This window comes from Phoca vitulina, unplaced genomic scaffold (assembly GCF_004348235.1).
Source record: "Phoca vitulina isolate PV1807 unplaced genomic scaffold, GSC_HSeal_1.0 scaffold11, whole genome shotgun sequence".
NCBI classification, from domain to species: domain Eukaryota; kingdom Metazoa; phylum Chordata; class Mammalia; order Carnivora; family Phocidae; genus Phoca; species Phoca vitulina.
In genome coordinates this window covers 46,456,149-46,472,035 of record NW_022589714.1, presented here as the reverse complement: position 1 = coordinate 46,472,035, position 15,887 = coordinate 46,456,149, and the positions used below count along the sequence as shown (strand labels likewise).

Below are 15,887 nucleotides of genomic sequence, written 5' to 3'. Positions count from 1 at the left end.
GGAGACCAGTATAAGAAGGCAGGCTGGTGATGAGGATGTTGTGGACCAGTATGGTAGCAGTGAAATGAAGAGAAGTTGAATTAGAGATGTATTTTGGAGATGGAAATGACAAGACTTGCTGATTTGGATGGGGGCCAGGAGGCTGGAGGAAATCGAGGATGATATTCAAATGTTTAGCTTGAGAAGTTGGCTGGAAAGTCCATTTATTGAGATATAGGAGACAGAGAGAGGAATAGTTCTAGGTGTTTTGCACTTGCTAAGTTTTAAGGTGCTTATGTGGTTTTCATGTGGAGATGTTAGGTAGGCAGTCAGGCTCAGAGAAGAGATTTCAGTGAGAGACATAGATTTGCAAGTTTTCTATATAAGATGGCATTTAATTTAAAGTCTTGGGTATAGATGAAATCATCTAGGAGAATGTGGGAGAGAGAAGAGGGCCCAGTGTCATGCCCTGAGGAACTAACAGAGAGTTCCAAGTAGAGGGACCACATGCAGTGGAGTCAGAGAGGGAGCTGCCATAGAGGTCACAGAAAACCAGTAGAATGTGCTGATATGGACTCCAGAATGGAGAGTGTTTAGAGAGAGGGGAAATGTTAACCATGTCAACTGGTAATCCAGGAAAGTGGCCGTTGGATTTGGTAACAGGTCATTAATGACCTGAGAAGAGCAGTTTCAGTGTAGGATTGAGGAAAGAATGGGAGCTGAGGAAATGAGTCAAACCTTAAGATACATATGAATTACTTGGAGGTCTTGTTAAAATGTAGATTCTAGGGCGCCTGGGTGGCTCAGTTGGTTAAGCGACTGCCTTCGGCTCAGGTCATGATCCTGGAGTCCCTGGATCGAGTCCCGCATCGGGCTCCCTGCTCGGCAGGGAGTCTGCTTCTCCCTCTGACCCTCCTCCCTCTCATGCTCTCTGTCTCTCATTCTCTCTCTCTCAAGTAAATAAATAAAATCTTTAAAAAAAAAAAAAAATGTAGATTCTACTTTAAGGCCTGAGATTCTGCATTTCTAAAGAGCTCCCCCTTAGTGCCAATGCTGCTGGTCTGTGGAGGAGCAGAGGTATAGATTAGTGGTTCTCAGACTTCACCGTGTGTTAGAATTATGGGGCGGGTTTGATAATACAAATTACTGTACCCACTTCAGTTTCCAATTTAGTAGATCTGGGGTAGCACCTGAGAATTTGCATTTCTTATAAATCCCCAGGTGACACAAATACTGTTGGTCTAGGAACCACACTGTTGAGAACCACTGGAGAATTTTAGCTGTAGTGGAGAGCTTTCAAGGGAAATTTTTTGTTTGTTGAGGTTGGGCAATAACTTGAGCATATTTATGTTGATGAGAATGATCCAGAAGATAGGGAGAAACTCAGAAGGGAGGGAGAAAGGGAATGAAGGAGTGAAGTCCTTGAGGGGATAAGGGAGGTGGCTCCAGAGCATGTATTGAGGTCTCGGATTTTTGTAAGAAAGGGCATGTGTCCTTAGTTACAGCAAAAGAGGAAGCAGAGAAAATAGGTCCAAGTGCAGATGGGTTTGTAGATTTACCCATAGGCAGATGGAGCTTCCTTTTGCTGGTTGCTATTTTCTTGATGAAGGCAGGGGCAACTTTTAAGGAAGAGGGTGAATTGGAGGTTTGAGAAGAGAGACAGTGTCAAATGAGTAAGAAAATGCACTTCCTAGAAAAAGCTGGCAGTTTTGAGAGCCTTATTTGAGGTTAAGTTCAGAAATTAAGAATGAAACCAGTCTGTATGGTTGTACATTCTTTTTTCTTCAACCACAATTAGTTCTTGGATTCAGACAAGGAGAATTAAATAGTTGAGATCACCCAAAGTTAGACTTTATCCAGGTGAGTGTAGGAGACAAGAGGCAAAGACAGAGACACAAGGGAGCATGTAGTCTAAGCCAGGCAAGAAGGGAAATGAAGATGGGAGAGGGCTTGAAGGATAGAATCAACCAATGGTGATGAGGTCAACAAATCGTTATAGTCAGGGTACAAGTATACTAGAAGTAAACTAAAAGGCATAGAAGGTTTGTGATGGAAAATGGGTGCTGGCATTCAAAATTGTGTAGGCGGGGCAGCTTTTGGTGTTGATAGAGGTCCAGGGCGTGACCCTGGAGGCTGGATGAGGTGGAGTTTCCTGGAGAGGTCAGGAAACTGAGAGGCCAGGATGTTGGATGTGTCCTCCACCTGGATATTGAAGTTGCCAAGAGTGATGACAGAAGCTGGGAGTGGGGAAAGACTTTGAGATAGGAACTAACTTTACAGTGAATAATGGAAAATTCCAGGTCAGTGGATTACAGCAGCAGAGAGGTAGTGATAGCTGTGAGCAGGGGCTTTTGTAAAACAAATGGAGAATCATAGTCTGGAAGTAGGAATGGTTGGTGAGGAGGACATCTGCCCCACCTGCTGGCCACGAGGTACCTGAGATACAAGAGAGAATTCCCTCTAAGGGCAGGGCTGTAAGAGAAGTAGTGTCTTCAAGGTAGAGCCTAGTTTCAATTAAAGAGTTGGAGGGAGGGCTCAGAAAGGGGGTTGAAGATTTATAGGAGTTAATACCAAATTGGGAGTTGAAGAGCGAGGATGTAGTCTAAGGATTTGGGAGGGAAAGGAGGGGAACTTCTGGAACAAGTACAGAGTCACATGGGAAAGAGTTTGGTCATGATAGATGATCTGGAGGTCTCGGATGCCCATTAGAGCCTGAGATAAACAGGAGGATGAGGCATGATTGGATTAGCCCAGTCTCTAAAAATAATTAAAATACACATCAAGTTTCTTGCTATAGTTGTCCTACATGATTTAGCCTCTGCCTGTACCTCATTCTTTTCTCCTCTCCCCTTGCTCAGTGTGTTCCACCTACACAGGCCATTTTTACGCCCTCCAGCATGCCATATTTTTTCTACCTCTGTTTCTTCTTTTCTCTGTTTGCACTTGCTCTTCTGAGAGACAGCATGGCAAAGTGGTTAATAGCATGAGCTGTGGATCCAGATTCCCTCCTCCTGCCACTTTCTAGCTTTGTGATCGTTGGCAAGTTCTTCAGCGTCTCTGTGCTTCCGTTTCCTCATTTCTGAGTGGGGGAATGATAATAGCATTTCCTTCGTAGTGGTGTTGTGGATTAAAACTTATTTTAATTTTAAAAATTAACGTTAAGGGCCTAGAACAGTTACTGGTATGCAGTAAAAACTAAATAAATGTTAATAATACTATTTTTTCCTTCTGTTTGAAGCTCTTTTTCTGTATACCTTTACATGGTTGCTGCTTTCTCATCATTCAGTTGTCTCAGCTTGAACCTACTTGCTCAGACATCCTAGCTAAAGTAGCATCCCCCCCGGCTTTCTATCATTTGTCCCATTATTCTGTTTTATTTAGTCATAGCATTCATCACTATTTGAAATTATTGTATTACTCTGCTCATCCCCTCTCCCCTATCCCTTGGGGACAGGGGTTTGTTGACTTGTCCTTCTTATATCTTAGCTTCTAAAGAGTGGGGGATACTTTGTAGGCACTCAAGAAATTTTTGTGCCAACTCATTGTCCTGAAATCATTCCAAGCCCTCCACTCTGATCAGGCAACATTTGGTGGCAAGGTGACAGTGAGGCCTAAGGCAGAGAAGACAGAATCCGGCTCTTCGTATATCAGTCTGTTGGCTCATGTAGATCAAGTGGCTGCTTGTTTTTGTGCTAATTGGGACACAGCTACATCCATTTTTAAATTTATTGTCTGGCTACCTTCTGGCTATAACCACAGAGTTGAGTAGTTGTGACAAAGACCCTAAGCCTCACAAAGCCAAAAATATTTATTCTCTGGCCCTTCATGGAAAAAATTTTCTGATCCCTGATTTAGATGCATAGAAAAAAAAAAATGAGAAGGAGACACCAAAAATAAAATGTTACTTTGGATAGTGGGATTATAGGTCGTTATAGTTTTTATCTTTATACTTTGTTCGTATTTTGTTATAAACCCATTAATTTGGAAATGAAATAGCCTTCCTTGTAAATACTAATTTTGAAGTATTTAGAGCACGTTCGATGATGAATTCTTTATTTCTTTATTTTTTTTTAAAGTGCTGCTTTTGACACAAAAACCGGGTTACGTGTGGCAGTGAAGAAGCTCTCCAGACCATTTCAGTCCATTATTCATGCCAAAAGGACCTACAGAGAACTGCGGTTACTTAAACATATGAAACATGAAAATGTAAGTTATTCATGCAAGAAGAATAAATTTTGGATTTTGCATTCTTTACTGGATTTACTTAAGGCTGTAGTGTCCGAATATGGGAGTCCAAGGCTATTTTGTGTTATTATGGGTTCTTTCAGTGGGGAAGTTTGAGGCAGCATGCCTTAGATTCACTGAACGTCTTATTGAGGTGACTATTAATTTATAGATAATTTAATATTATAATTTTCCTTTTTAATCTTTTTTAAGACAGCTTTTCCAGATTCAGGTATTTTAATAAATGTGACAAAGACATTGTTTAAGTTAAATATAACTTTTTCTTTTCTGTCAATTTGGAAATTTGAGAGCAATGCCATCCTGCAAAGGAGTGCTTCAAAATCCTAATACAGTAAATAAAAGGATGCAATTGGACTATTAGCTGAAAGTGAAAAAACAATTAATGGAGGACACTTATTTTCCTAAATTTCAAAATCAAGTTAAAAAGAATTTATGTGATTGCCGTATGAAAGGAACTGTAAAATTTGTAGCATTGTGGAAACAATGGCCGTAGAGATTTTAGAGTCATTTGACCCTATCGATTGTTACTGTGTAGAAAAAAATTCAGAATGTCTAAATTTATTATTTGGCTATTCAGACCTTTTCTGTTTTAATAATGGAACTTAAAAAAATTTTCTTAAATTGCAGATCAGTGATACTTTATTAATATACACTTGTTTCACAGGGTACAAATTTCTTCTAAATTGGGAGCATTGAGACTTGAATTTGGAATTGGATAACCCATGCTGTTCTAATCACAGCTATAGCTTATTTATTTTCATGGTTTATTTTAATTGCATACTATTGAGCAAATTCCGTTTTCCCCAGGTAACCTCTATTCCTAGGTATAATTTTTATGAGCATCCATGTACAAAGCTGAGTTTTTAAAAAGTTCAGTGCAGTGCTACAGCCTTCCTAATCAGTGACATGTTTACACGAAGTTGAGATATATGGAAAAAGCTACTAGGAGAAGCTTTATTCCAAGGTCTGCATACAATCAAGGTGGCCTGGCAGCTTAACTGATGCATTTACATTTGGTTTTTAGCACAGTTGAGTGTGTATGCTGTTTTTCATTACACATTAATAAATGTGACAAAGACATTATCGTAGCTCTTTAAATAAATAAAACTTTGAAAATGGAATGCAAGCGAAACACTTATAGAACCCCAAAGCACTTTCAGGAGGCCCTGGGATCCCACTGATGTTGCCAGTGCTCATTTCTGAACATCTGGTTTAGATTACCAGCACTATACTTTATTGTTCTGCTTCTCTTCATAGACCATTTAAGCCAATGTTTAGGGCAAAGATTATTTTGGGTTATCTGACTCCATGCCTTAGCTTTTCTAGTAATCATAAGAAACAAGCTTATTTAGTTTATTTTGCTTTAATTTTCTGTGATGAGATGCTTCAAAATGTGTCTTACATGGTATTAGGCTGGTTACATTTGGGTCACTCTGTATTTGTAGAAATGAAGAGACCACAGTGATGGGATATGATTGTTCTAATTTAGGAAGGGCTACAAGAATCTTTAAAAAAAAAAGAAAAGGGGCTGATGGGATGCCTGGGTGGCACAGTTAAGTGTCTGACTTTTGGTTTTGGCTCAGGTCGTTATCTTGGGGTCCTGGGATTGAGCCCTGTGTTGAGCTCCGTGCTCAGCGGGGAGTCTGCTTGGGACTGTCTCTCCCCCTCTCTCTGACCCTCCTCATTGCGTTCTCTCTCTCTCTTTCTAAAATGAATGGATAAATCTTTTTTTAAAAAAGGGGAGCTGATAGTATTAGGAACACAGGATTTTAATTTACATAAGTTGTTTCATATGCAGCTTGCTTAATAGCATTTGGCCTTTCCATGTTAACATGTTCAGGTTTTAGCAATATCGATGTAGAGGGTCATCTGTACTTAAATATTGATAATTTGGTTTTGAACAAAAGAAGGCATATGGCTGAATGTTTTATAGTTCTCTATTCTGTTAGGGGCTAATAGACTTTGACTCAATATAGGAAAATTCCTGAATATCAGCCTATTCCACAAACACTTGTTAGGAGCTCAAATTGTAAAAGTAGTTTTACCCAGGGAAGAGCCAAGACCTCCAAATAAGTTTAATCGAGGATTTTAAGAGGCGTTCCTCTCCTTCATATTCCTCTTTCTTTTTCAAAAATGACTCTTTTGGGGGTGCCTGGGTGGCTCAGTCTGTTAAGTGTCTACCTTCAACTCAGGTCATGATCCCAGGGTCCTGGGATCGAGCCCGCATCAGGCTCCTCGCTCAGCGGGGAGCCTGCTTCTCCCTCTCCCTTCCCCCACTCGTGCGTGCGCATGCACTCTCTCTCTCTCTCTCTCTCAAATAAATAAAATCGAAAAAAAAAATGACTCTTGGGGGGTGCCTGGCTGGCCTAGTCAGTAGATCTTGGGACTCTTGATCTCAGGGTTGTGAGTTTGAGCCCCACGTTGGGTGTAAAGATTACTTAAAAATAAAATCTTTTGAATGAATGACTCTTTTGGGCCACTGTGCAATTTTTAACTAGCCACTAGGACTTCAAAAACAGCAGCAGCTTAAAACTCTTGACAATATTAAGTATTGGTAACAAATACAATTTCTAGGTGCCGAGTGCACATGTGATCTTTTACACAAAAATGCCTGACTCAGAATCAGTGGTTCATCTTAAGTTATTTCTTTTATTAGTGATAATGAATGACAGACACATACTTACCAGATTAGTAATAGGAGCTAGGGGTATGTCCTCTGTGCCTGTAAGAGTTCCTCGATGAACAGAGTTAGCTGGTGCATTCCTGATTGAACTTGTGACCTTGATCTCATTAAAACCTGCTCTCAGGAAAGATGAAAGGGAAGCAGCCTGCCTGCTGCATCTTTTTGCTTTCTGGATAGGTGCTACAAAGATTGCCTGGACTTAAGGGCTTGGAGATCTGTACATTTTGAAATTTAAAAATATTCAAGGAATCCTTTCATAAATTTTATTTGGGAGCCTTAGATTTAACACTACCATGGTAGACCAAGTCATTGTTTTGGTGCACTTGTGTTAAATACATTAGATACTGTCTTTGGTGCCTGAGTTAAAGTAGATTTTTTTCTTGAGTATGTGCCGATTTAGTAAAAATGTGTTACTTCTGTCTGTCAGCTTTTGGACCGTTGTAGGACAATCATCAGAGACATTTGCTGATTATTTCTATTATAAATGTCTTTTCTAAATAATTGATTCCTGGGTTACTTTTGGGTGTCTGAAAGTATATAATGGCAAAAGGAATAAAGAAATAGGCTAAAGTATAACTTGAATTAAAAGGAAATTTCCATTTAAGAAATGAGAAATGAATAGATTATGGAATATTCCTAAAAGTTCTCCAGACCTATTCTAATGCTGGGAAACTTTTATTTTACAGTATTTTCCTTTTGATGAATACTCCATAAATACAATTAATGGAGAAGGGATATTTGTAAAAGCCAACAAAAAATTAAAAATACTTTGATGTAACATGGGCAGTTTTAATCTCATAAAATGTGTCTTTTTTAGGAAATTAAAATTTGATAGGCTGTTTACTAACATGCTTGCTCTATTATTTTCCACATTAGTTTATTGTGCTTCTGGCAGTCATGCTTCTTAATCATTTGAATAATTTAGCTTAGCTTTGTATCTCAAATTTTATACTGGAAGCGGCTGCTTCAAATAGTTTGTTTCTGTGCTTTGTATTTTGTAATTCTTTATAAAACTTAAGGATTGTTATCACCACTTATTTTGGTAATCAACAGAGGGTCAGGCCTTTGGGCTAGGCACCTTCAGTTACATTGTTGACTTAATCTTCCCCACAATGCGATAAAAATAAGCATCCCCTTCTCTTCTGTATGAGGAAGTGAAGCTTGGAGAAGTACCTTTCTTTCATTTATTTAACAAAATATTAATTGAAGTACTGTGTGCCAGGCACTATTCCAAGTGCTGGGATTATTGGATTGAAGGAGACATGAATTCATGGAACTAAGAAATCGCAAACTGACTGTGGAGTTCAGACTTACAGCTCTTGGATTCTAAAATGCTTGTGTTTTCAAATTGAAGTTGGAGCTGTTATTTGAAAATGTTTTGGACTTATTTTGTTTTACTTTATTTTGTCTTTGAGGTAACTCTTGCATGAAAAATCCTATGTAAATTGATCTCTAGTGATTTACTTTAATCTGAGGAATTTCACAATCACCATTGAAATAATGTAAATTGTTTTAAACTTTTTCTGTTGTATTGGGGAGATGAGGCATCTCACATAACAAGAATCAATGTTTAGAAAATATTGGAACAGTTGAATAAAATTGGCTTCTAGATCTCAGTTACCTAAAGTACAAGTGGGGATGGGGAGAGTAATCAAAAGACCAGAGGTCTAAGCCAGGAGTATATCAAACTCAAGGAAGACAATTATGGTGAAGGTAAAATAAAATGATTTGACTTAGATTTAAAGCACAACTCAGAGCTGTCGTAAGGTCAGGGATCCACTGTTGCTGAGAATGTAAGCTGACTTCACCTTTATGTAGGACAATTTGACAATATTAAGATCCTTAAATATATTGGTGTCCTTAATGCTATAATTCTGTTTCTTGAAATTTATTTTCTGGAAGGAAATGCAAGATGTGCAAAATATATTTACATACACATGTACATATGCATATGCACACACGTGTGCACACACACTTGCAGTGTTCCTTAAATGTCCAAAGATAGGAAATTGGTTAAATTATGGTATATACAAATGGTAGAGCATGAAAAATATTTGAAGATACAGTCATTATGTAGTAAGTGACAAGGCAGGATATAAAACTATGCAGAGTATAATCCCAACTTTAATTTACATACATCAGAAACATCAAAGGAAATATCTCAGAATGTTAATGATAGTTATAATAGGTAGTGCAATTATAAGTAATTTTTATTTTCTTGTATACAGTTGTCTGGGTAATGATCTTATGGATAACTGTACCTTTCCTTTGGAATAAGATGCAAAGTCTTGAAAAGCTATTCTCCTTGACTTCCAAGGTCTTTTTGTTGTTGTTGTTGTTGGCTTATTTCCCATTTCAGTTCAGGCTGTATAATTGAAATTGCTTTTAAAAGTCTGATAGTTAGATGAGTGGAGTAACATTCTAATTAAGAATGTTCTTTTTTATGATAATGTTTTGAGCATTGGTATATTTTACTTTCAGGGCTGTTCATTTAACTTGCTAGGTTAGAACAGTGTGCTAATGCGGCCCAGTCATGGGCCAGTGTTCATGAAGGCCATTTAGCTTTTGTTTGTTTCGTTTCCAGATATTCTTAACTCTGGTTTTAGGAGTAACTGGTGGTGGTTGGGGAATGGTGGTGGTATATATGGATTAGTCAGTATAACTCCATGACCAGAAAAACTGCTCAAAGACCATGGATTACTAAGTATTAAGTAGTTTTTGCTTTATCCTTGTATAAGGATGGCCTTTTTTCCCCCCATTTTTAAATAGTCTGATCTAAATACTTGATGATGATTAAGAAAAGTATCTGAATATTAAGAATATTATAAGAATAACACCAAGAATATACTAAGAGAATATTTTTGGGCTCAAAAATGTCAGTCCTTTCTAAAGGAAAAAAAAAAAGTCAGTCTTGAAGACTACATGTGGAAAATTTTCATGGGATAATAATAGTTTAAAGAAGAAAAATGATACTATAGTAATAGCTGTTGAAGTGTGACTTTTTCTGCTTGTTCATCATTAGACTGTTAGTGCATGTGTAAGTCAAGAGCCCTAAATCTTTTTGCTTCCTGATAAACTAATGGCTATATGTGAGCAAATTCTAGAGAAATGATGTTTTTAATGGTAAAATATGTTATTCTGGGAAGTGATGCTAATAAGTAAAAGTCAAAAGCATAATTTGGGTGAAAAAATAAGTTTCAGTTAAGTGTATGAGATAGTGGGATTTGAAATCAGTTCTTATTAAAATGTTTAAGACCTGATGGGTATTATAGTTCTATATTTATTTACTGCTTGATTTTTCTGTTTTCTTATAGGTGATTGGTCTGTTGGATGTTTTTACACCTGCAAGGTCTCTGGAGGAATTCAATGATGTGTGAGTGAATCTTTTGCACTTGCCTTCCTCAGCTGGCTGATGAAGATTAGCAGCCCACTTTTATTCCTGCACAATTTAGCAGTGTACAGATTCAAAAGATTCTTATTCCTACCACCCAACTCCCCTAGGGGAAGGGGATGCATACAGAGATGTGTATCATGTATGGTATAAATCTGCGTGGGAGGGGTCGGCGCCCAAACCGCTGCATTGCTCAAGACTCAACTGTATATTAGTATTTTCATCATTCCAGGCACATTGTGAAGATTCAGTGGTGAGTCCTTGCAGGAGTTCCATGGAAAAGAGCATAGCGAGTTTTGATTATGATTTTTGTTCTCAAATGGCCTGTCCCAGTTTTAAAGGGACACCTTTACACTTTACATCATTACATTCACATCAAGAAATGTAACCAGGCCATGGTTCCATATAAGTTCTTCTCTCTCTTTTGTCCAACTTGTGTGTGGAAATGGTACTAGACCTGCATGCTCTTCCTTGAAGTATTGGATTTCTGTCCTGAGACAAGGAGTGGGCCTCAGATATTGAGAAAGCTGCTGCATAGTGCTAGTTCTCCCAGTGCTAGCCTGAGATTATCAGGAACCAGTAGTGGGGGGTTGGGAAAATGAAACTGGAGAAAAAGCTGCTGTGAGAATATTTATTTAGTAGGTCACCATTGTGGGCAACTGGGCTGAAAACTACCAGGATCTTTTAGGAAGCAATTTGAATGCACCTGAGATGGAGAGCATTTATCCCCTTGGCCCCTGACCCTGTTGGCAAGGGTTTGCTCCAGGGGGCATTAATGCCCTCACATGCTCAGATTGCACATGTGTGAGGATAAGATCGATACCAGCAAGTGTTCTTGTGCATATAGGAGCTTTCTACTGTAGCTTTCCCAGTATCTGAAGTAGCCCACCTCCCTCCCATCCCCAGTTCACAGTTATACTCTACCGTAGAGAAAAGGAACACCTTAAATTCAGAGTTATACATTTTGTCCTCTTGAAATTTTGGCATTCCTACCTGGAAAGGATGACTGTTGTGAAAATCAAAACAGAATTGCAGATCATGGCTGCTTCTTTCTTAACCTCTACTCCCCGTTGTCCCCAGTGCTGAACTTAACCATTTTCTCCCTACCCTTATCTTGTGTTCAGTTTCTCCGACCTTTATTTATCTTAGGCTGAGTGCAAGCACCATTTGCCCATTTCCCAAAGAACAAGCAGGGGGATATGTTTGAGCTTGTGTGTTCTGTCTAATGAAAGGGAGAAAGAAAAAAATGAAAAACAAATGTAGAACATGAAATGTAAAAAGAAGCAGGAAAGGTAGCAAAAATTTTTTCACACCATGTGAACTTAGTTGGAAGATGATATGGCTAAGAATAGAAGATGAAAGTGAAGAATCTGGTCCAGGTACGAGAATTTCCACCCACATTAACCTTGATCCTGCTAATGAAAATTTAAGAAACAAGCAAAGGGTGGGTGCCTGGCTGGCTCAGTTGTTTAAGCGTCTGCCTTCGGCTCAGGTTGTGATCCCACGGGTCCTGGAATTGAGCCCCATGTCAGGCTCCTTGCTCAGCTGGGAGTACTTCTCCCTCTGCCCCTCCGCCATGCTCATGCTCTCTCACTCTCTCAAATAAATAAAGTCTTAAAAAAAGAAAAAAGAAACAAGCAAAGGGAAAGTAGGCAATAACTAAGAACCTGCAGCCCTGCTTGGCACTGGAATGTGGAGGCTTCCAAAGATTATTTGATGCTACCCAGGCAAGGGCTCGGGTGTTGCAAATTGTTGAGCCCTGCTGTAGGCTATACTTGGAAAAGAATATTGCAGAATGATATTTTTTTCCTTTAAAATTAATTTATTTTTTTAAGACAATATTTTTAGAACATCTTTAACTTTATAACAAAATTTAGAGGGAGGTATAGAGATTTTCCAAATATGCCTCTGCCCCGACACATGCATAACTTCCCGCATTGTCAACATCACTCACCATAATGGTACTTTTTTTTTTTAAACCAAGGATGAACCCGTCGTGACACATCATAGTTTACCTTAGGGTTCACTCTTGGTGCTGTAAATCTATGAATTTGGACAAATGCATAACGACATATTAACATTTAATATTATACAGTGTATTTTCACTGCCCTAAGAATGGTGGGTTTTGATATTCTGCCTAGATGTGGAAGAAAGCTGAAGTAATGTGTTTGTGAATTACTCCGGAAAACATCTGAATCAGGTCTGAGCTATACCCTAAAACTTTAAGTATCATGGGGATGGATTTATTATTTAACAAAGGATTTGGTGATTTGCTAACCTGGGAAAATGCTGTATTTTGGCTTAATCAGGCATTATGGAACTGGATTATGAACTGTTTTTTTCCATGTGAAAAGGTCTTATTTAAGGCTAGTGTCTATTTGAAAGGTGAAGGTTTGTCCATTGTTGTGCCTTTGGCTCCTTTATCCATTTGAAGGCCACTGACTACAAGCATACCCACTGAACTAAAGTTGCATTTATTTCTTCATTCATTCAACAAATACTGTCACTGCTGAGTAGGAATCTGTTCTCTCTACTTGACTTTAGCTGGGTTCTAGCCATTTGTCTGTTTATTTATTTCCAGCTTTATTAAGATATAATTGACATAGAACATTGTGTAAGTTGGGTTCTGATTATTTATAAACAAGAACTGAGTTCATCCCTTGGGAGCAAATCTCAGTACCACTTGTTGAATGCTTGCTGAGTGGAGTGTTAGAAAAAGTCTTCAAATAATGGGAAACACTAATCTTTCCCCTTGTGAAATCAAAATCTTACTAGGGGAAGGAAGTAAACTCAAGAACACTTTTGTAACCAAGTTACTTGGCTGTATGACCTGGACAAGTCACTTTGCCTCTCTGGGCCCCAGTGGTTCTCTAATCGAACCTAGTAGGCAAATGATGAAAATTGGGGTAGTGGACTTCTGAAGTGTTTTTTTTTTTTTTTTTTAAGATTTTATATTTATTTTAGAGAGGGAGAGAGACAAGCACTCGAGCAGGGAGAGGGAGAATCTCAAGCAGACTCTGCATTGAGTGCAGAGCCTGGAGCCTGGTGGGGGCTCGATCCCACGGCCCCAAGATCATGACCTGAGCCAAAATCAAGAGTCAGACACTCAAGATCCACCAAGCCACCCAGGCACCCCTGAAGTGTTTTTAATACTAGAGAATCTCTGAAAATAGAATGGTAAACCTAAGGTTGCCTTAGGAAAATGTTTCATTGTTTATTTTTCTATGATGTTTGTATCACTGAAAAAAATTAGCACTTGTCCAGGACTATGGTTATTTCAGTGTTTTCCAAAGTCATTTCAGAATTTGCATAAGAGGCCGAACATCTTCACCTACAATTGCAAGGTTTGCAAATTTAAATACCTTCAGGGTTAGACAAATAACATAAATGAGGCTCAGTATTATACAACTGGAAGTGGTAGGATTTGTGGTAAAACAGAGTACTTATACTTCCTAAAAGCACTCAAACTGACATTAAAACAAAACAAGCAAACAAACAAAAAACCCACTATTCTGGCCAAATCAAACACGCTGAAGGCTGGCGTGGCTCTACAGGCGGCCAGTTTTAGAGCAGGCTACAATTTGAACATTAACTTTTTGTGCTGATTAATAAAATATCTAGTTACTTTTCATATTTACACTAAATTATGTGTTATGTGTATTTGTACCTTTGTGTTTCAGTTAGCACTTTTCATTTATCATACAATTCAAATTTTCACTGAATGTTTAACTTCTTGGTTAATAGGCATTCTGCATACTTCATTTGTAAGACTGTACTTTTGAGAAAGGAACAATAGGTAGTGAGTTTGATCATTAGGAATAATGTACAGTTACTGACTCTAACAGATACTGTTTGGAAAATGGGGAATTAAAAGATGAGCATATCAAGTTCTTGACTGCCGTATGATGTGGTTGCCCAGATGGCAAAATTTTGCAGAGATATAGCTAGACCTTTTAAATGATTGGAAATCATTTGGACATTTCTTTTGGCTTCTTAATCGCAGTATTTGGCAGGAGGTGGCATATATATGCATATGCATGCTGCAAATACTTGGTTACCAATAAAAGTCCAAAAATTTTAAATGGCTAGTCTTAGAACCTAACCGCTAGAGTCAGCTGCATCTTTGTGCTACAGTATTGCCTGTTCTTGGTTATAGAGGCTCTCTAACCAAGCTTAGGAGGCAGTAAAGAGTTTTTGGACTTAGTGGGAACTATTTCCTCAAATTTCAGGAAAACTGAATTGTCATGGTAAGTGGAAGGCAGTCTGTCCCTACTATGTACCACTTTTCCCACTTTTTTTTACAGCTTCACATTGCAAGTTTCTCATACCTGAGTTCCTTACCTCTCCTTAGTTCTTGAAGAGGGAAATGGAAGTGGGGTTGTAGATTCTTCTGTGATCTAGCAGAAGACCTTACAACAAGGGTCGGTCAGCAGCCATTGTTTTAGTGAAAACCAGTGGGCAGATTATAGCCTAGTTTAGAGTTACATTTGATAAAAATGATTGTTTAACCAATAAGTGTAGCCTTTTATGTCAATATAAAAGCTGCTGGGTATACCGAATACATAAAGGGAGTTTCTGGATTTACATTTAACCTGATTTCACTCAATACTTGAATACCCAACCTATACTAGGCACAGGACTAGTCTCTGGGGAATGTAACAGTAAATAAGATAAACATGAGCCCTGATGATAGAGTTGAGACTCCTAATGGGAGAGAAGAAAATTTTTTTTTTTATTTAATTTTTAATTTTAATTTTTTAAAAGATTTTATTTATTTATTTGACAGAGAGAGAGAGAGAGAGAGCACAAGCAGGGGGAGCGGCAGGCAGAGGGAGAAGCAGGCTCCCTGCTGAGCAAGGAGCCCGATGTGGGACTTGATCCCAGGACCCCGGGATCATGACCTGAGCTGAAGGCAGACGCTTAACCGACTGAACCACCCAGGCATCCTGAGAAGATAATTTTAAATAATCAAACAAAAGACAGTGTGGTCAGTTCCGAAAGATCCTACATGATTTGTTCCTGTGCACTCTCTGACACCATCTGTATTTTTTCCACTCACTCTCTGCTTTCCAGCCACTCTGGCCTCTTTGTTCTTCCTTGAGTACAGACATCCACATTCGCAGTAGGACCTTTGCCCTGGTTCCTAACGTGGGCCTGAACACTCTCCCTGCATATCCACGTAACTGGCTCCTTCATTTCTTTCAGGACCCTCCTCAAAGGTCTCGTCACCAGGAGCTCTTTCCCCCTCACTACCGGAGCTGCAGTCTGCCTCACTGTCAGTGTCTGCTCCTTACTCCACTTTGTTCTTAGCAGATTTTACCATCCTGTGTTTGTTATTGTGTCTTTTCTCTCTCTGGCTTATATGCTCTAGTAGAGTAGGGAGTTTGTTTCCTTCCTTGTTGAATCTTTAGTACTTAGAGATTTCAGATGAGGAAACTGCACTTGAGAGAAATGAACTGAACTCTATAATACCACCTACGAAATTGCACACATCCCAGGTCTTTTGGCTCTAAATCTATTTCTGATCACATTTTTCTTGATCCAGGGCTATAATTATTATTTGAAAGTCTGCTAACCCTTCTTATTGG

The 15,887-nt window shown here is 38.7% G+C and overlaps 1 protein-coding gene across 3 annotated transcripts in view; it reads left to right on the top strand.

The window, feature by feature from the left end:
• MAPK14 (mitogen-activated protein kinase 14) overlaps positions 1–15,887 on the top strand; it is a 69,932-nt gene that overhangs the window by 19,475 nt on the left and 34,570 nt on the right. For all 3 annotated transcript variants that reach the window (XM_032409941.1, XM_032409942.1, XM_032409943.1), the window contains exons 2-3: positions 4,056–4,185; positions 10,222–10,280. In XM_032409941.1, coding sequence (XP_032265832.1) covers positions 4,056–4,185; positions 10,222–10,280 — 189 coding nt within the window. The remainder of the gene's footprint in view (positions 1–4,055; positions 4,186–10,221; positions 10,281–15,887) is intronic.